The 22,627-nt window shown below is 26.9% G+C and overlaps 4 protein-coding genes across 6 annotated transcripts in view; 2 read left to right on the top strand and 2 right to left on the bottom strand.

Annotated features, from left to right (window-relative positions):
• LOC112599611 (peroxidase-like) overlaps window positions 1–5,363 on the bottom strand; it is a 9,445-nt gene extending 4,082 nt beyond the window's left edge. The window contains exons 1-4 of the mRNA XM_025346585.1: window positions 5,277–5,363; window positions 4,839–5,219; window positions 402–507; window positions 55–307 (exon numbers count right to left, since the gene is read on the bottom strand). Coding sequence (XP_025202370.1) covers window positions 55–307; window positions 402–492 — 344 coding nt within the window. The 5' untranslated portion in view covers window positions 493–507; window positions 4,839–5,219; window positions 5,277–5,363. The remainder of the gene's footprint in view (window positions 1–54; window positions 308–401; window positions 508–4,838; window positions 5,220–5,276) is intronic.
• The window catches only part of LOC112599617 (BLOC-1-related complex subunit 6), a 21,128-nt gene extending 7,142 nt beyond the window's left edge, over window positions 1–13,986 (top strand). Inside the window, exons 1-2 of one of the 2 annotated variants that reach the window (XM_025346594.1) lie at window positions 8,137–8,288; window positions 13,510–13,986. In XM_025346594.1, the coding sequence (XP_025202379.1) occupies window positions 13,543–13,986 (444 nt within the window). In that variant the 5' untranslated portion in view covers window positions 8,137–8,288; window positions 13,510–13,542. Of the gene's footprint in view, window positions 1–8,136; window positions 8,289–13,509 lie in introns of those variants that run through there. The other variant, XM_025346593.1, reaches the window with a different exon arrangement.
• On the bottom strand, window positions 11,041–22,627 carry LOC112599613. Of its 2 annotated transcripts, none has more exons than XM_025346588.1 (10): window positions 22,003–22,627; window positions 14,539–14,636; window positions 14,267–14,479; window positions 14,090–14,203; window positions 12,938–13,132; window positions 12,664–12,876; window positions 12,412–12,600; window positions 12,092–12,352; window positions 11,838–12,022; window positions 11,041–11,150 (listed from the first exon to the last, which is right to left on the bottom strand). In XM_025346588.1, the coding sequence occupies exons 2-9, from the start codon at window positions 14,620–14,622 to the stop codon at window positions 11,867–11,869; spliced, it is 1,425 nt and encodes a 474-aa protein (XP_025202373.1). In that variant the 5' UTR covers window positions 14,623–14,636; window positions 22,003–22,627; the 3' UTR covers window positions 11,041–11,150; window positions 11,838–11,866. The 2 variants fall into 2 exon arrangements, with proteins under 2 accessions (XP_025202373.1, XP_025202372.1); XM_025346587.1 differs by lacking the exon at window positions 22,003–22,627 and adding an exon at window positions 15,898–16,256.
• On the top strand, window positions 17,622–18,795 carry LOC112599615. The gene has a single exon (XM_025346590.1). It carries the CDS (start codon window positions 17,872–17,874, stop codon window positions 18,628–18,630), a length of 759 nt encoding a protein of 252 aa, XP_025202375.1. The 5' UTR covers window positions 17,622–17,871; the 3' UTR covers window positions 18,631–18,795.

The following is a 22,627-nucleotide window of genomic DNA, read 5'->3' as shown; positions in this document are numbered from 1 at the left end:
TATACAATTGAATTTTTTACTTTTTTTTCATCGAGATATTTTTTTTAATTTTACCTCAAACAATATTTGTTCATTATGTAATGTGAAGCTTTGATAACAATTTCAGCATTTCGAGATGCTAAATGCCCGACTATGGAAGGCTTAGAATCGATTAGTTGTCCATGGGATGGGCTCCCAATTTTCACATGAACATCAGCATATGATAATGAATCTTCATGGCGAGAAAGCATATCGATTTGTTGGGTACCATATTGAATTGCATTTTCTAGATCTTGGGTTTTGAAATGTAGGAACTGGTTTGATGAGTCTATTACCAGAAAATGATATAGAGTTTAATCATTGCAACCAACTTAATATACAAAAAAAAAAATCAAAACTAAAGTTGAAAATTTAATTTATACCTTCTTTGTTTAATTGGGTTTCTCCTCTATAAGACGATGGTAAGAATACCACTATGCAAATCAACAATTGTATGGATATTAAGGAACTCATTCTGGTAATCAAAAACTGTAATCATTTTCAAAATGTATAATTATTAATTATAACTATATTATTTTAAACAAATTTTAAAATTGTATGATTATGGTGTTAAAATATATTTACACAAATAATAATCCTCATATATAAACCTTCAAAATAACAGCATGACCAGCAGGTATAATTTATTAAAAGTTAATTATAAAGAAATTATAAACAGTTTAAAAATCATAATTTTGTATATTTGCTTAGTTAGTTCATTGATCTCAACTGGTTTTAGTTGCTGACTTTTTGATCTTGAGCTAACCATTATTCGTGTAATTTAATTTTATTATTTATTTTCACAAGCTCTAAAAATTGTATTTAGTATAATATAGTCTATATATTGGATTATTCTTTTAAGCTATCATCCTGCATCCATCCTATCTAAAATATGTATGGCTGTGAATTGTTGGCAAAAATGCAATAAGTTAATGTTAATGTCGTTACATAATAAAAAATAATTGATTTTAATATGTATTATAATATTGTATACGAGTATACCTACTAATATTTGTTTCTAAAAAAACAAAAAATGTACATTACTATATAATGATGATATAAACATTTTTCACCTATTTCGATAAATTAATTTATGAATAAATTATTATGTTCAATATCATATATACATGCAGAATAACAATTTGAAATTGTAAAATTTCGATTTTTGATTAATTAATATTCATTTAATATTACCAATTACGATAATAGAAAATTATATCATAAAATGTATAGCAGATTAGTAGAACACGAAAATAAAATATAACAATATTACTTATTAAGATATTGTGATTGTATCATATAATTTAATAGTATTCTTCAAATAAGCAATTAAGATATATATTAAAAATTAAAAATTTAATCAGTGTTGACCAACTCAGATATATCTATATAAGATAAAACATACGTGTTTTCCTCTATATAAATTTCATAATAGATTATTGTTGACCTGACAATAAACTTATTCTGATATTCTGTGTATTCTATAACACCTATCCAAAGTCTAGCATTTTAGCATTATAGAACTGATTTGTAATAACGTGATTTTTCCATGTACAAGTATGAGTCTAAACTATCAAATATCACTCTGATCAATCATTCAAATCTAACGAGTAATTAGTTTAAATAAGTAGAGTTTCTAAAATAATAATTTTAACTACCTAATAAAGTAGGTAATAAGTAATGATGACATGCGTGATTTAAAAATAACAGAACTAAATTGTAAAAAACTAATTATTTCCTTACACTATTAATAATTATAAACGATAACTATAAAAATGTGAGCATTCAAGATATTTCATTAATTTTTGGATTTAAAAAAAAAAACTATTGGTTTGAAAAGTAATTTTTTAAGCAATAACAGATGTTCAAAAATGTCATATAATACATTTTTCGATCGAAAATAAATTGTGAGCACAATATATTTTTGTTTACAAAATTGTGCTTTACTATAATATAGTAGATTTCGAATGTACCTCATTATTTAAATAATAACTGGAATAAATATAATATTCAATTAGATATCTGTGATTAATATAAGTATTCTTAACTACAAAAAAATTTGTACATTTCCATTATTTCAATCAAATTTGAAAACATTTTAACTTTATATTTTTTGAAAAAAATTAAAATTATGTATTTTTGATATTTTTAAAATTGGGGTATAAGCAACACGAGAAACCTTGAAACATAGTAAATAATAGTAATTTATAAATAAATACTTTTAGAAACTTGAATTTCACAAAATATCTATTTGTCGATATTACCATTTTTTAGATACTAGGTATGTATAATTTTCAAAATATTTTGTGCTTTTCCAGTTTATAAAAGTATTTATTTATAAATTATTATACAAAATAACAAAATATATTATGCTCTTTATTTTATTTTTATTTGTTTGTTGTTTTACCCAATTATATTAAGTAGATACTAAGGATTTTTTATTGTTGACCCTAAAGTACCAACTAAATAAAATTTTCTTATAGAAACCACCTTCTAAGCTGAGGATTAAATTAATTTAGCTGCTCTGAAGGTAATGATAAATTTAATACGAAAGCAAATAATAATAAAATCATATTATTTTAAAAACAATACAGTCATCACTCCGCTCAAAATCTAAAATAAATAAATTTAAAAACTATATGTAATTAAAAATTCCATAAATTTCTTTGTTTAATTCTATATTATTATTGTTACTGGATGAAAAAAACATTAAATAATGATAAAATTATATAAATTTAACTTATACCAAAGTCTCAATAATTGGATTTTATGTTGCAATCAATTATCAGTATGTTATATTATGCAATAATACATTAATGTTAATGTTTGTGTGTGTGAATTTTTTTTTTAAAAATGTGTTTAATTATTGAATCAACTAAAATTTAGAGAAGGTAATATAATACAAGTTACAACTTCTAATAATTAGCAACGAAATTAAATCATTAACGTTTAACGGCACAAACATAAAAAGTTTTAATTTATGTAACAATTGATCTTCTGCAAGTACGCATTGAATTTTTCCAAATAAATAAAATTTATATAACTACGTTTTAAAATAATATCTAAGTATCTACCTTAAATATTCAAATTTATATTTTTATCAGTCCCCTCTTAAAGTTTGAACTTTTAAATTTTTTAAGTACAGTGCCCCATATTTACTCTTGTAAAATATATGTCCTTTAACCAGTAGTTATAATTTGTATTAATATATTTTAACACGATTATTATAATTTATCATATTTATTTAAATAATTTATAAGATAATAAAAATTATGAGTATTTTTTAATACAATCTACGGCAGTAGAATATATAATTTTAAATCGAATTGTTGCACCACAAGACAAGTTTGAAGAACTTTTATGTTTCACCTGTAGTTATCGCCACTAAAAAGTATTATAAAATTATCATAATTTTTTAATAAAATTTAATATTTACATCAAGTCTATTAGTTATTACAGCACTATTTATAATTTTCCTCGAAATATTAAAATGTATTATTGTCTATTGTGGTTATTATTATGACTACTAGTGTATTATCATTAATACATATAAATATTAAAAAAGTAGAACCATTTTAACCATGAATCTTAAAACAAAAATAATAATAATTGGAGAATGCATATTATATAATGTATTATGCACTTATAAATATCAAATAAACAACAATAATTTTTTTTTTTAAATAACCCAATTAATATTTATTTAACAATTGCATTTAGGTATACGTTATTGTAGGTAATAAGTATTATGAAAATAAATTTTAGCTATACATATGTTGATTTCATTTTTTTTTTCGTATTATTAAAGCTTGTTTGTTTATGAATCAAAAAATTATTGATAATCGATGAAATCACTATATAAATTGATTCGGTGCTCATTAATATTTCATTTTGGCTTGCATAGTTAGCCTTAAATAAATTGTTGTTTTTAGCCAATACCTAACCTTCACCTATTATTGAACATTAACCGTGTAGAGAATGTGATCACACAGAAAAAGATAAATAAACCTTTAGTTAGCATGTTAATAGTTACCTATAGTTTTGTATCGAATATCGTTTATGAAACAAAGTTGTTATTATATTATAATTACTTGGAAGTCATAACAACAAAAGATTCCATACGTATTGAAGACAGAAATTAATGCTAATAATTCATATGCGTAGTAAACGTAGTGCGCATAAAAAACATTATATAAATTACTTTGTTTTGATGTCTTATGTAAATTAATGTACAGAAATAATTATTTTATAAACAGACGTATCATATACACGTATCTAATTGATCTCTGAAGGCTATAAAATAAAATACATACGCATTAAATTATATTGATTTTATTATATCTCTTAATTTTCACGACAAACATTGATATAAATAACAAATCAACACGTCAAAATAAATAATTATGAAATATTTTTTTTTTTTTTTAAATGGATAGTGAATTTTTGCTTAAATAGTTTTGTAAGTTTTCAAACGTTATTTATTTTTGATGTACAAGCATATACCTATAGATTATTTAATACTGTTTGGGCACACATTGTGTGGTTGTCAAAGCTGTTTTGTGAAATCGCCAATACGGTTTTGTTTTGAGGCTAGTGAACGCTTAACAACAATGTTTTAAATTAAGACTCGAAGATTCGTATTGTGCGCGCTGCGAAAATAACGAAAAAATAAACGATCTGCGCGCGCGCGAGCCCGCGCTACAGCACACATGACTCGAAATTACAAACGTTAAAAAAAAAACGAAACGGTATTGGCTAATGCCTGTCAAACTATAATAAACTATTACACCGTTTAAATAGCAGGCAGGCAGAGTACTTACGTGTACGAAGTACTCACTCAAAACGGACAAGTCGACCAATGGTGCTGGTGCACGTTGACGAACGCAAAAGAAATCATCGATAATATAATATAGACACTACTGTGGCCACCGCGGTATGAACTATTGCAGCAGGTCGTATTGCCCGGATAGCACTGAATGAAAATGCGTCTCGTCTTGAGCGAAACGCGGCAGCGTCTCCCTTCCCATGCGTAAAAAAAGATTCACCTTTGGCTTTGACAAAACTGCGAGTGGACAGCCGCGGCGGTGGCGGCGGCAGCAGCGGCGGCAGGCTCTCTGTATCGCGCGGCGGTCTCTCGGTGTATTTTATCGCGCGGCGATACGCTGCAAACGGGATTGTGAACAGAGCGAGGGAAATTTTACCTGAAAGTTGACGGACGTCATTAATGAAAAAAAAAAATAAATAAAAATATTATTTACTCGTGCGACACGTAAATAAATCGTCGGCATAATAATGTCTATAGGTACATAGTACAATAGTACATGGTACATACATAATACATTTATCTCGGATGTGTGTGAATTTTTTTATTTTTATCGATTTTGACGCGTAGTACTCGCAATAGCGTACGCACATTAACACACACACACACAACACACACACACACACGCACGCACGTGCATACGTACACACCTTACATACACGATTTATTGGTACCGGAATAAATTTCTTCTGCTCGCCGGTCAACTTGAACGCCGCGCTGCGTCGTCGCCGTCGATTGAAGCTGTGTTATTATCGTCAAACCGGTTTTGACGTGCAGTAACACTCGTTCGATTTGAGCGTGAAAAAAAGACGCGCGCGCTAAAACAAATACTTCGTTTTTGCTGTTTTTACCGTACGTGCCGTTCGCGAACAAACGTTCGTCGCCGACATCACAATGATGTCGTATGCGTCCAGCACGGTGTGTACCTGCCTGATATAATAATCGTGTGGCCGCACGCTCGCGGCTAGGCCGTGTACACGCAACACGTACCGCGTGTGAAACCCGCGTATGCGGGCGGTTTTCGCGCGCCCGTGTTCCCGCGTCACTCGCGTATCGAGCTATCGATATCGTGTACCGTCCGCAACGAGACGCCTGATGATAATTGCGCAATGCGAGTCGTTCGATGATGTTACCACGAATAATAATTATTATTATGATAACGTGACCGCCCGCGCGTAATCGGCAAACTTTCTGGGACGGATATCTGCGTACCTGCAGAGTTGCCCGCGGTAGTAAAAGTTAAAGCGGAACGAAACACATTTCGTCGCTTAGGCGTGTTTTTCGGTTAAACGTACGCGTGTCGGACGCCTAGCCCGGTCGTTGGTTAAGCGGAAAAGCGGGCCGGTAATTTCAACGCGAACGGTTTAGAAACAAAAGAGAGAGAGTCTTTACGTACCGTACACGGTACATCATAATATCACACGTATGTATATTATGTTTCTGTGAGATTTTTGACGGCCGTTTTGTTATTTTTTTTTCACGTTTCGTCTCGATTTATGTTCGTTTGTGAACACTGCGCGCTCGTTACACGTTATGATGTTCTATGATGACGTGATGTAGACGACACGTGGTGTGCAATGTGCATAAAATGTCGAAGACGTCTATTGCCACCGCTACCGAATGGCGGAACGTGCCTAATCCAAAGAGGCGAGATACATCGATAATTATTTACTCGAATACTCGATAATCGCAACGTATCGAGACAATAATTATTCGCTTGTTGGCCGTCATATTTTACAGATATACTGTGCTATATATTTTATCGAATACAACGCGATTACGTGTGAGGTGTGAGGTACCTGTGTTGAATAAAAAAAAAGTTATCCGACCAATCGTCCGACCCGAATTATTATTACGAATAACGGATTAAGTGATGTGTTATTATAGACTATTATAGAATATATAATGTATTTAATTACAAACTCAAGTGGCTATTCCATAAAATATTATGTATACCTACTTCTATTGTAGCTACTATACACGAAAAAAAAAATAGCTACGTGACTACGTGCATGTATTATTTATTGTCTGTAAATCATGATTTATATTGTAATTCTATGCATTTTTTGTTCGATGTTTCCTTGTTATTAATTTTTTTCCTTTAAAAAAAAAAAAAATGCAGGCTGCATTGATTTGTATCTATACGGCTAGTACGGCTAGTAAAAAATAAAGCACGCTACGTAAATTTTATTTTATAATAGGCACTTATAAATGAAATAAAAGTCGTTTTTAATATAATATATTTTCAACTAACTGTACAACGTCAATTAATTTTGGTATAACTGTTTCAAGTAGTCGACCAAATGTAGTTACAATAAACGTGTACATATAATTTTTTAATACGCTGCATTTAATTATTTATTAATTTTTTATAAAGTGGAATTGTAAGTTTTTCGAATTTAATTTGTACTCTTTGACCGTCATTCACAAATGCGCCCTACTTAATTTGTTAAGTTAAAAATACATCTCAACCGGTATTTTGACATGCTCATTTCACACGCGACTTGAGAAGGCGAACAAGCCAAACACCACACAATAATAATATACTTATACATGCATATTATAAAGTTTATAATCCCGCCGCATGTTAACAAAAAATTTCTGTCTATGATTTATAATATTATTAAATTAATAAAATAATAATTTATATAATAAAAAATAATTATATAATAATAATAATATAATTATAATATATAATATAATTATAATATATATTATTATAATTATATAATAATTTAATAATAATTTTTTATATTAATTAAATTATTATTAATAATACTTATCAATCGACAAACACTTTAATCTTTATTCTTTAACGCCTAATAAAATTTTAACGTGTCCGTCGATCAAATATGCATATTGATCCAACATTTACACGAATACATGATGTGATTATTTATATTTTTAAAAGTATCAATATTATTACAGTAATATTATATTAAACTTTTGCATTTAACTTGTGAATCGTGATTCATGGTGTATTTTTTCCTTTTGAAAATACCATTATTTGTTTCTTCGAATGTTAATACCTAATAAATGTTTAAGTAATATACTAAAATTCCTAAGCGATATAATATAATTATATTTGTAACAAATACTATGTATATATATATGTACATTGTACATGTATTTATTACTAAATCAATTTTATTAGTTTATTACTTAAATTAATTTTTACAGTCCCACAGTAGCGTACCCATTAGCCAGAGTAGTGTTCAAATACCCCTCGTCGGCTGTATAGTTATGCAAAAATGTATATATTTTATAATTCAGATTTTTACATAATGCGTTGTTTTCTACTATGCTTCTATTTCAAATTTAATATTAATATGAATAAATTTATGACAATAATGAAGAATGTTTAGTGTGTACTGTGTTAAGATCTCTGCCTGTTATATTTAAATATAAAACTAAAATACGTCTTTAAAAAAAAATTCTGGCTACGCGCGTAAGTTTTTAACATCTTGGGTACCTACTTAAATTAATATAAATTTATTAAACATATAAAAATTTTAATTTGAGTGAAATGAAATATTTCAGAAATGGATACATTTTGACGTATTATATTATTATATAGTTAATGAAGGTACACTTTCTGTTTTATTTTTTCGTATAAATAGAAAACTTTTTTAGTTGATAGTTATTGATTATGATCATCTTTTGAAGTTTTACCATACCATTTAAATTCATAAGTGGTTTTAAAAGAAAGTCAGAGAATTTCATTTGGCACTTAATAATGCATTTTAATCAATGTTTTAAATAAACTTATATCGGTATCTTGTGAATACACAACTAAAAAAAATAAAAGTATTTTATCGAGCACGATTCATGTTTTGTAGTATTGTATTGATTACAAGACGATAAAAAAATATAAAATTTAGTCTCGTGCATATGATCATATTTATACATATTACATATACAATATATCTATTAATAAAAAAATAATATTTAAAGAATTAATTATATGTATTGATGTTTAATTTTTGTTTTTGTTTCTATAAATTATAATTGCGTAAGTGTATAAGTTTCTTTGATTTTTGTAATATTGAAACTGAAAGAAGCTATTCTATATAATAGTATGTGTTATATAAAAAATAGCGTACCTTTCTTTGTCTATATAAAAAAAACCGCTTTAGCTAAAACAACGTATCATAAAAAATTCCAAGGAAACAAATCTATCATTTCTATGCGGGGTTGTCTGATTTAAGGTCTTGTCTAATATTTTAATTTTTAAGTTAAATCTTCTATGATTTAAACGTTTATAATATGGTGGTATATATAGATATTAATTAATAATTACCAATAATTATATTGTTTAGTACCCAGAATGTTTAAATAATATGTGTTTATAAATATAAAAAATGTATCGTGAATCGTGATACATTAATACTATTCTTCTTTACATATTATCGAATGTCTGCTAACTGCCGTCTCGGACTACATTTTATTTGCGTAACATATGGTATTTTATGATTTTAATTTTCATGGTAACTATGAACTTGGTCGTTTTGTTCTTTTTGTTTGACCGTGTCAGAGGTTGGATATTATTCAAGGACAATACCTTCGAATTGGTTACAGATTTTTGATGTACCATTGTTGTATGTATTAGTTGTTATTACAAGCAGTTACGATTTATAAGATCGTGTTGATTATAGTACAAGATATTCAATTTAAACCTGTTTCATACAACGTCCACCAGGAAACCAGTTTTTTCTTGTTTAATAGTTTAATCTTTAATCAATTATCTCTAAGAATTTATATTCTCATAGATTTGATGTCTAATTTAGCGAACGAAACTATAAAAATAGCAACAATTATTGTAGGCATAAACAATACCTATATAATCACGTAAAATCATAGATTTTTCATTTTTATACATTCAAACAAGAATCTATAAATTTTATAATTGAAAATACTTACTTAAAATCCGGGTGTTAAATTATGGTTATATAGGCTTTTATAAAGCTTTAGCCAACAGTTATTTTTGCAATAAACATAACCATTAACTCGTTAACAAATATTATGTTTACGACGTTCTCAGTATTGAGCATTTGTGCCAAGCTAATGTTAGAAAAATTATAATTGAGAAAATTCGTCGTAACTAGTGCCAAAATAATAGATAAATAATATAAATTTGAAAATATAATATCTTCTGTTATGTTATGAGTGTTATGACCAATTTATGAATAATATATATATTTATGTACTTACAATAATTGTTTAATTTGTATTAATTTGATATACATAAATATATTATAGGTTTTACAAATTTATTATGTTTATTTGAACTTTAAAGATGGTTTATGCTTTCTGGTAACTAATATGACGTAGTTGGTGATACATTGAGGATTAACAGGAAATCTCAGCACTTCATAATAAGGAAAAATAATAAAACCCATAGGGAAAACATAATACGTAGTGCATGTATTACCCGTTTTTGACAAAATAGAATTAATTATTTTTTGTTATTCTGAATGGAATGATTAAATTTTAGTAAATACTTATAAAATTGATACTTTTGGATTTGTGTAAATCATTTGTTTCTAGGTAGATGACACAATTTGAAAAATATTACTAAGTTGAAAATTCCTCTTTGATCTTAAAGTAATTAAAAAATATGAAAAATAGATTTTTTATAAACATTTGAAATTCATGTAGTACAAAAAAAAAAATTGTAATATAATCTAAGGTTCCTTATTATAATTTAAGAGAAAATTAAAAAAACACATGTTATTCTTAAATTCTGCAAATTAATTTTATTGTTGTTCAAAAAATACTATCAAAGAAACTTATAAAATATTCAAAACATTTAGTTACTTATATCAAGAACATTTTTGGACATATTTGTAACATTAACTTAATCAAAATAATATTCAACACAATAGAAGCAAATTCTACGTGTTTTAATTCTTGTTTTTATAATAGATTCATAAAAAAATATAACAAAAGATATATAACTTTAAAAAGACAATATAATTCCATATTATCCAAAATAGGTTATTTAATTCTAAAAGAATTGTTTCTTTAATTAATACATCATATTTTATTTAAATTTGAAATAGTTTTTTTTACAAAAGTCAAACAATATATTAGTTAATGTGGAATAACAAAAAAAATAAATATATTGATCTATGGAATTATACTTCTGGAATATACAAAAAAAGAAAAAAAAAAACAAATTGAAAAATAATGTAGTTATAGATTATATATTATTAATGAATTATGAAAAAAAATAACAAAAAAACTCCAAAGTAACTGAACTCCAGTATCATTACATATAAAATTATAAAATGACGATTTCAAGAAACATCTAGAAGAAATAAAAATATATTAGAACATTAAATTTAAAATATTTATGAATACATATTTTTTACTTACAATAAATGATTATTAAAAGTAATTAGGTATGTATTATTTATACATTTTTAATTAAGTGAACAATTTATTTTATTGCGTTTTATTCATTAGTTTAAAATTTAAATTAATAGATATCAAGATATGAGAAAGTATTGTGAGATTAGTTATATTATTAATGTTATTGTGACTGTAGAAATATGAAATCATTAAATAATAATATAGTATTAATTAAGTATTAAGTTTGAAACTTTGAGGGTCTAAAAACCCTTTATTTAAAAAAACCTCTTTGAAAAATTGAGTCTAGGTTAAATTTTTTGATCATCCTTCTGTGACCCTATATAATATTTATAAATTAATACAAGAAATTATAATTTATAAGACAACTGATAAGCGCTGTCTTCAGTGTTGACCCAATATCAAACAAAATTCCATGACAAACATTTAAAACAAACAAAATAAGTACCAAAAAATTCTTACATTAAAATATTTACACCCACGCAAAAAAAAAAAAAAATAAATAAATAAAATATATACTATTAATATGATTTTCAAGTACAACTATTTAGATATACAATATACTCTCACAATACCTTAGTCCATAAATAAGAAAATAGTATGAACTCATAAAAAGAATTATTACTTTCATCCAAATCATCATTTGTGTCCTATTTATTGTTTAATGCTCAATTCATTTGTTTTTTCATTGATATAGTTTTCAGACGATAGATTATATAATGTAAATTGGTTTTTTTCTTTTTTACAATCTTCAAAGGCCAGTATTTTGTCTTTGACTTCATTACTTAATGTAGGTATTACATTTGATTCCTAAATTGTTTCGACTTTTTATTCATACATGATATTATAATAAAAAAAAAGCTAATTAATTTTGCTTACAAGAGTAACAGGAAATTCATTATCATTAAAAGTGTTATTTGTCCAGTTACAAACATTTTCATTTATCCCAAATTTTTCAATTCTATGATCATAATTTACAGTATTGGTCAAATACAAATTTATATCGTTCAAAGTATTAGTTATATATGATGGAGGTGAATAATATGTAGTTCCTGAACTATCCATATAACCTATATTATTTATTTTACTTTCAGACGAAGTTAAATCTGACTTATTTTGTTCATTTGTCTGTGAGTTTACCTAAAATAATTATATAAATTATTAGTAATTTATTTATAAACAATGCTAAGAATTAATACTTTAAGGAAAAGATCAAACAAATTCTTTATTTTATCAACAAGATGTTGAATAGTTTCCTCTTGTTGGCCAATAATAGCTTTCATATAAACCTCTTTGGACGAATTTAGTGATTTATTAATGGACAATGTGCAATCATCTGCCAGAGGAGAGATTTGGTTTTTTTCTGGAAATTCTCTAACAACTGAAAACTAAACCATATAAATTAGATGTATTTATATTTAGTTTTATAATGAAAAATAATTGAAATTTACTTCTTGATCATGGGCCCAAAATGTTATCCTGCCGTCATTAACTAAGCCATCAACCAAATCATCAATAAATTTTTGAATGTTACGTTTTTGTTGTGAAATGGCTGTGCTTAATTTGAACTGTTTATTAACTACTTCCAATGTTTGAACTAAATCTTTTTCAAATGTCAATAAACGTTGCTCCATTACTTCATTATTTGTTGTTAAATCTTGAATCTAATTTAATAAATATGATTAAATTGTTTTTTATGAAATAATTAAAATTTTATATCTATACTTTTGCAAGGTATGCACTTTCAAGTGCTGAAAAGTTATTTGGTGCATTACATTTAATACATTTATTTGTGGACCATTGTTTTGGTTTTAATTTTTCACTTTTTGCAACACTATTTTGTGACTGAGGTCGATTTTTGTAAAATGCACGTGGTGTTGGCGATTGTCTACGTAATGGTTTGTTGCGGCTAGAGGTTGACTAATGAAATTATACAAAACAAATAAATACAATTTTAGTAATATTTTTAATATTTATGGGTGGTTAGATATATATGCAATATTATTGCATACATTATTATTATGTTATGTTATGTTATAGGTACATAATGTGTTAATGTAATAAATTTCTTATAATAAATAGTTTCATTACAAGTTCATAAAAAATAACTAAAAATTCCCTCATTTAAAGAATTATGCCTTCTGTAGTCTCATAATTATTATGTGTTTGAAATAAAATATTTATCATGATTTTTTTTATTATTCAAATTTTAGTAATAATAAAATGTTGTTGATATAAAAAAAATTAATTATTTTATACTTTTAATTGATATGACTATTTTTATTTATAAATTTCAGATCAAATATTGAAACGTGAAAGAAACTAATAAAATGGACTTTTTAAACAATCTTGAAGGAATAATAACTAAGAATGGAGACATGGTAACATTTATAGCTGAAGATTTGGAAAGCAAACTTAAACAGACTAGCCCAACAATGCCCAATAGACCTTTAGGAAGGTTTGTTTTAGATGCCAATTTACTAAACGACCTAGAGTTTGAAGCTAGAAATATTGCTACATCTGTAGACACATTATCCGAATCTCTTTCAGAAGTTCTTCATAGCATGTCTGCATTAACTGTTGACTGTTTGGAAATATACAGAGATGTGGTTTGTAAAACATGCGATTCAATTGATGCCAATATTAAATCTATGTACCAATTAATGGCTAAATGCGAAGAAATCTCAAGAGAAATGGAACCTATTTATAAATTGGCTCAACAAGTTAAAGATATAAAACATGTTTTAGATTTATTTGAGAATGCAGTAAATTGATATTATTTATAAAATTGTTTATTACCCATTTATTAAAATTAATAAATAATGTTATATTAACACTTGGGTTATAAAAAATGTGTGTGTAAATATAAATACTTACAGATAATCGACTTTGCTTAAAATTATCCTTAGTTTCATTTTGTATAGAGGAAGAAATACAATTGCAAGTTCCAGATTGGTGAAGAAATGTGAAGTATTCACTTCTTCCTAATATCTATTAATACTTAATATTAATTAAATACAAATAAAATACATTAATATTGTTATAATATTTTACCTCTAAATATTGGCTAATATACATTAGTTGATAATGTTTCTCACACTTGACAACATCTTGGAAACACTTTTTCTCCATGATAACTGATTTAATTGCTAAATTTGCTACATCACAATCACTATCAATAGTTTTATAAGCAACTTGTTCATCTACTCCAGACCACCCTTTAGGTATTAATGCTATCCAATCTTTAGGGGATACATTAATAAGAGCCTAAAATAAAATAATAGTTATGAATTTATAACTTCCATTTAACTTTTAACAAAAATTACTTCTTGTTCCACATTATAGTCAACAACTAAATCATTTTCTATGAAGTAACTTTGATGTACAAAAATCTTGACTATTTGTTCCATATTGTCTGTAATAACTAAAAAACATAAACATACCCAGTAATCAGTGGAATAAATAATAGAGGAGGCTAGCCCCTTATAAAATATGAATAAGTTATGAAGTATATTTTTTAATAAAAGCAATTTTTACAATTCAAACTTATTTAGATATAAATTTTGATATCTTTTAATTATTATAACTAGGAATCTATAATGATTAATTCATTATAATTCTAGCAAGCATAGTACCTATAGCATTTATCACATTAATTTAGTTATAGTTACTATATTTCCATAGATATCTAATACGTTTAATTATATATTATTTTAATTTATATTTTTTATTGTATATAACATTTTATAGTTTATCGTATTTTTTGTTAAATTGTATACTGTTTTACTAAGTATCATATATATGTATATTTATTATAATATTATTTTATTTTATACACATTAGTTATTATTAATATGATCAAATTGTGATACAATCATGTTTAGTAACTTTTAATTTCTTGTATATGCTTTTTGATAAATAAAGTCTTAAATCATAATATTTCGTAATAAAATAAATAAACTTAATTTATTTAAATTTGGTAGTCATGGTAACTTAATAAAGACAACTGGTGGTAGTCAAGTAGTACAAAATTATGATATTCAAAAAGTATGTATATAGCGAAACCAATTAAAATACATTTTTGAAAACATAATTATTAGATAAATAATAACTATCCTTATACCACATACATACATTACTAAGAAAATATAATAGGTAGTTACAAGGTACCACTTAATTATTTAAAAACATCCTGAGAATTTTTAAAACTATTACTGTATTACAGTAGGTAGGTATTAGCATTGATTTTATAATATTATAAAATCAATGGTATGTATTAGGTACATAATATTGATATAAATACTGTCATCATGAGATAGAGATAAAATAGGTACATATATCTATATTTAAGAACCAAAACACGAATTTATTTAATTTTCACGCACTCAGCATGCTAACTAATTAGTGATGGGCAAACGTTGATCGTTTATGCTATAATTACTCAATTCTAATAATGTTGTGACTCAATAAGGTAGGTAACTAATTCAAGTTTTATTACTACAGCAATCTGTTAAAGCAGTTCAAGTCTAGAACCTTCCTAATAATTAATAATCAATAAGATATTACGATATACTATGCTTCTATGATAATAAATAATAATATAAGTTAAAACATCTATTCGTTAGTATATATTTTTACTTAAACTTACAATCCTTGCTAAATAAAATAAACTGTATTGTACTTACTCATAAAATGCGTATGAAGAGAAAACGAAAGACAATAGAAAAATATGTAATACTTAATAGCAAAATAAACTAAACAAACAAATTATTGTTGGTAAAACAAATTTTGACACCGTTGACAACACACTTAGTTACAGTACTAACAAGGAATAACGATTTGATATTATATTGTGTATAGCCAATAGCCAATAGCATTTATTATAAATATTAAATACTATAATAGTACTAAAATGTTGTCAATAATCAGTAACTGTAAGGGGACGTAAATAAACGTAATTCGCGTAATAACTAATTGCATTTTCTGGCTTTTCTGCAATTCTATTTTCTGTGAAAATTTATCGTATGGTACGTACTATGAGTACTACGTTCTATAACGTATATTACTATAATAATATTTATATTTAGCTAAAACGGTACAATATAATGGCCTTTGTTACAGAGTCACTGAAGAATTCACCGTTGAATAGGTTACTCAAAGACGTTGTACAAATATTATGAACTATATAGTCAATAATCTCTTTTATTCTTATTCCCGCATTTTTGTAATTTTTAAATATCATCAAAAAGGCGGGATCTTTTCTAACTGTTAAATGCCTAGGCATGCGAAAACAAACAGCATTGGGCATTAATTAGTAAAAAATTAAATTAAGTACTCTAGTTGGAAATTTAATTTCTTTAATTTAACTAGTTTAATTGATTTTTAAAAAAACTTGGCTTTTATTTCAGTTGATTTAAAATTAAAAATAATAAATCAAGCATTAAAATGTATAAAAAATTTTAAATTTTTGACTGTAATGGTTTTATATATTAATTACTGTAAACATAATATTATTGTTTACGCAAGTCACTTTAGTTTGTTTATTATAATATTTCAATGGATATAACGAATGCGACAGCCATTATCTACATATAAGATAAACTATAATAGTATAATAATGTGTAAAACATAGGTAAATCGTAATAAAATATTCCTAAATTGTAATTAAAATAAAAATTATTAAAATCTAGCCATACAAATATGTGTTAGTTACTTAGTTACAATGTCACGTACTTAAAGGTTTTTTTTTATAGATAAGCAGTCAACATTTTACCATTCCCAAAAAATGTCCAATATTTGGAGGTGTTAGTAAATGGAGATTTCACTGTATTTATTATATTAATATGATGTATTTGTACTTAATGCATATACATTAATAAATTAATTCTAAAATATATAGTTTAGATAATAATATAAAATGTATAATTATGGTATTTTTAAAACAGCGGTTTCCAACTTTTTTTATTCTACGACTATTCAGTAAATGTTCAAAAGTCTCACACACCCTTCCCCTTTAAAACAAAGTTAAGAAGACCTATTTTTTTTTATTATTGTGATACTAAATAACTATACATATATTATACAAATACAATTAATGACTTAATCATATTTTTCATCAATTTAAAAATAGAATCAACTCCATAATAAATTACTTATTATAAAATGGCTTGATCATTTGTACACAATTTTTGTTATTTCATCATCACTATATTCCTCCCGTGCAATAATCAAATTTTCCTCTGTGGAGGAGTCCTCCCACCGATTGGGAATTACTGTGCTATGTAAGGATAAACGCCAGGCGGGTATCTATAATAACCTACATATGATGGCTGTGGTACAAAATTGTAATGATTATAATAAACATTTAAAATAATGCAATATCTGACATAATATATATACACTACCCACATATGCTGATTATTAATACCTAAACTATTATGTGCTGCATAATGCATACGATGTAAACGTGAGTATAATTAAATAATCTATTGCGTACCTACATGCGTGATGCATCTACACCCGAAGTACCTACATAAATACAGCCACTTAGGTGATACACGCTCCAGAAATAATAAAATCGTCAAACCTGCCCGTCGACGATTTTGATTTTTTAATATTTCACATTTCGCGGTATAAAAATTACATAGTAAAACAATAATATGAACCGCGGATTCGTATCTCCCCGGTCGGCGGTCGTTTGTACACTCGTGCTGATCGCCGCCACCGCCGTGCATTACACGGGTGCAGAGTGTTGGGACACTGGCTGTCAACTGGACTCGTGGCTGGTCAAGGGCTGCGAGCAGTACGACGGCATGACGGAGATAAAGCGCAAGCCGTGCGGCCGCGGTAAGGCCGCTGCAGGACACGTGTACTCCTGCTGTTACCAATGGAATTCGATCGATTCCTCTCAGCGATTGTGCCGGGCCACGGAATGCGTGTTGGATTCAGCAGGATCGCGGGACCGCCGAGATGATGCGATTAATGGGGACCGCGGCGGTTGCAGCTCGCCGCAGTACCGGGGCACGATCGAGGTGGCACGGTCGCCGTGCGACGGGGGCCACGTGTACTTTTGCTGCAACAGCACGAACGATCCATCGGACGCGGTGCAATTGAAAAAAATCGGAGACCTCACCTACTACAGTTTGGGGTTGACGGCGTGCGGCCAGACGTACACCGACGGCGACATGGTTGCGGCGATAGCGTTCGGTCATTTCACCACTCCGAATCCCAATTTGGATCCCGTGTGCGGCAAGCGAGTGAAAATAATCGACCCTACCACGTTGAAATCAATCATAGTGACCGTGAGAGACAAGTGCGAAGCCTGCAAGATGAATGACATCGATGTGTCTCCGTCTGCTTTCGAAAAACTTAAACAGAAAATTGTCGGTAGAATTAAAGTCGTCTGGGATTTTATTTGATATTATTAATTTTATCGTGTACAACGGACATACGCTGTACTCTTGTGGACTATACCTCACAGCTTATATTTAAGTAGTCGGTTATAGGTTCTATCTCATACCTACCGATTTCCGTTCAATATATCTATGCAATTATTAAATAACATAATTTTAATAATTATTATATTCTACCGTGGCATGGGTTCTGTAATCCATTTCGCTTATAAAAATTAAAACATGTTAAATTGCTCAACATTGCATTAAATCATGTGCTATTGATTATTGGATTTCATACTATATCATTTAAAATTTAAAATTTAGGTAATGCTGCTTGTATTTTGTAATAACTTCGACAATATTATCAAATATTTTATTGTCAACTATAATAGCACCTATTCTTTGGTTTTTATAAAGTCAATTCTACATATCGATGTAATATAAAGTGTATATTTAATTATTGCATTTTTACATTAGATATTTATACTGGCAATGTAATGACTGAATACTAACTACCTGTAAAGCATTTACAAAGACACGAAGAAAAAGAGAAAACTAGTACTATCCGCCTATATACAGCAGTCTGCAAGTGCATATGAGCTGCGGCTTATGTATTTACCTATAGGTATGGCAATACAGACGTATGGTATTCGTCAACTATGGAGACTAAAGTAAATAATTTTAATAATGTAATATGCATGAACAGTGAGTAGGTACGTTAATCGAAATATTTTCGGGCTACCGACACCTCAATATAGGTTGTTAACAAATTGAATTAAGTTTTTATTCAGTCTTAATAGACCAATGCGATTACACTGATTACAGTAGTGGTGTTTATACTTGTTATGATATAATATGAAAGCTATGATTGCCAGTGAATGATTTTTATAATTTATATAAGACATATAAAGTAATCTACAATTATTGGACTAACTCATAGGCTGTGATTAGAGGGTGCTTGTTGAACATTTTTCAAAGTATTAAATAGGTAGGTATCTATTTTACAAAAATGCAAAGAAAAGACTTAAGTCCCTCCCCTCCTAAAATTCAATCAAATATTCGCCTATGGAGTATATTGGTATAATTGGTGGTAAATGTAAATTTTAAACTGGTATGTAACGAATCAGAGAAAATATAGTTTTGGCAACACTGTGTATTTATAATAGTCAATACTGAATACTTACACTGAATAATTTATAGTTAAAACAATTTTATTAAATAATAAATTGTATTGTTTTGAGTTGTGCAAAATCAATTACTCGCCTATTTTTTTTTTTTAACAATTTTCAATGTCACAGTCATGAGGAGTTAAGGACCTGTAAGACCAATAGGTATATATAAAATTTATTGTTCGTTCATTGTCGAGTGGTTTGGGTTCAAATTACATTAATCAATTTAGTACACGGTCACGATTCGTATTAATTTTATAAAAGTACTTATGCATTAAAAACAAAAAATGAATTTATAATTTATGCCATACTTCCATAAATAGTTGTAATGGTAGTAGGTAAGTTTTTTATAATTTTTATTTTTTTCACATTGAAATACTAATACTTACATATAAATATATAATAATATATAATAAGTATACATTATAATATAGAGTATGTAGATACTAGATACTTTAATAACCTAATCTAACGTGTTGTAGTCATTTTACATATGTATTCCCTTTTTATGTTGTAAATTGTAATATTCAAATAAATAATAACTGTAAATGAAATCGAAATAAAAATATTTATTTTTTTGTTAGAATTATTGGTTAAAAATATCATATCTAAATCTAATAATAACTTATAGTCTATTTAATGATTTATTCAAATATGTGAATAAATAAATTAATAAATTCATAGGTTGTGATTAATAAAACTAAGAAAATAATTAAAATTAACTTTTTAATAATGATGTAAACATGTAATGTTTTGTATGATGTTGTCATGTTGTATAGTGTGTAGACGTATAGTAATCTCAATTAATATTATGTACGTTACACTAATACATAATAATATGATTAAAATAATCATTGAATGACGAATGTATAATAATTAATAATACTATCTAATAGGTTATGTATAAATATGGCTATGTACCAATATCAATACATGTTATATACACCATACACGTATATCTTCTATTATATAGGCTGGCGTTTTTCGATGCACAATTGTCACAAATCGTCAAATTATTATTATTGTATCAACTACCAATAAATAAAAGTTGATCGATGTATAAAATACGTTAAGCAAATTAGACGAGTAGGTTTAGGTAACTAGTTAGGTACTATAAATAAATAAATCCAATGGACACAACTTCATACATAGTTTAATTTTATTACATCATATATGTATTTATTTTATATAAAACGCTGACGGTAGTTACAGTTATAACTTATAAGTAAGTGTAAGGATAAAATTATTTTCGTTATAACTGAGCTTATGATTGTTGTGAATAATAGCCACATTTTTATACCTCGTCCCCCATATTAAAATAACCGAACATAACGCTTTTAAATCCTGTGCATTTATATATTTAATATTGGTATATTTTATCCATATAGCTACACGAATACAAAATGAATAGGCCGATAATTTAAGAGCAAAATATGACGTTTTAATTAATATTATTAATTTAAAAATTTAAAGTAGTAAAATAAAAAAACAATTTTTAATGAGTAGCTGGGATAATCCGTAAGGTACCTATAATTTCTTACTTATAATTATAAGACTCAGACACTCAGTATCCGATTAAACATTTGTGGGGCCTCTATAGACAGTTAAAATTTTGGTGCCCTATAAAAAAGTGTTGCTTACATCTGTCTTTTATTTTACTATCTAATAATTAAAATAAGAACTTTTAATAGTAACCAACTAATTTTTATAAATAAAACAATGTTTATTAAATTATATTACTAAAATTCTTAGTAATTTACATCAGGAAGTATCAATTAATATTTTTGTTCTTGTAAGTTATTCATACCTCAATTAAAATGTATTTTTATATTTATAAAGTGTATTTGAGTGCTCCAAAGTAGTAACTTACATGATAAAATCTAAAACCTTGATTTAGACTTAACTGTTCTAGCCAACTTAGAAAATATTAGAGACCAGAGTAATTATATACCTATTATAAATAGGCTATAATAAATAATAAATTAAATGTTGTACTTATAGTTACTTTGTAAATGAGTTATATATTTAAATCATCACAATTTCATTATTGACATTTCGTTAACATCTAAGATATGATTTATTTATTTAATAAAAATTACTAATGACTATAATGAGTAACGAATCCTGATTAATTCATCTATAAACTTTTATTTTTCTTATAATATTTTATAAGTCGAACATATCACAATAAATCTGTTACAATTTGATCATAATATTATAGACTTACCGCAATGATGACAGCTGTTTGAGCAAAAGATAATATAAACTTAAAATCCATCTTGAGAGTTGAGTTTGTGGTATTGTGATAGATATTGTCAGGTTAGGTTAGGTTTTTACCTATTTAGGTAGATGCACGTAAAGATTTTTTTTTAAATAATATATGTTTGTGTTTACGAAAACTTTGGTATAAAATTAAAATATATAATTTGTTTTTACTTCATACCTAAAACCTGTTACACATAAATCTTATAATACAAATATAAGAATAATATTGAAGAAACTCTGCTATAAAAAATAAAGTACCTACATTAGTTTCAGTACTGAATATATTTCACTTTTTTTGAACTGATGTAATTGTTGGCAAATTCAATACTTAGAGACGACATTTGTCAACTTTAGCCATTAGATATGCCCAAGGCCGTATTTAGTATTTCAGCACCCTATATTAAATTACGAAATTCATCTCTTCTTTCAGCTCCCACCTTTCGATCATACATATACATAGTCACACAGACACTCAGACACTCAGTATTAAACTAACAACAATAATATGAATATATATAGAAATATAAAAACCCTACTTACATTTTAAATAAATCATAATTATTACCATTCATGCATTCATACTCTTA

The sequence above is a fragment of the Melanaphis sacchari genome, unplaced genomic scaffold (assembly GCF_002803265.2).
Source record: "Melanaphis sacchari strain LSU unplaced genomic scaffold, SCAv2.0 Contig53_pilon_pilon, whole genome shotgun sequence".
Taxonomy (NCBI): domain Eukaryota; kingdom Metazoa; phylum Arthropoda; class Insecta; order Hemiptera; family Aphididae; genus Melanaphis; species Melanaphis sacchari.
Note: the sequence above shows the minus strand (reverse complement) of the source record. Positions and strands in the feature narration are given on the sequence as shown.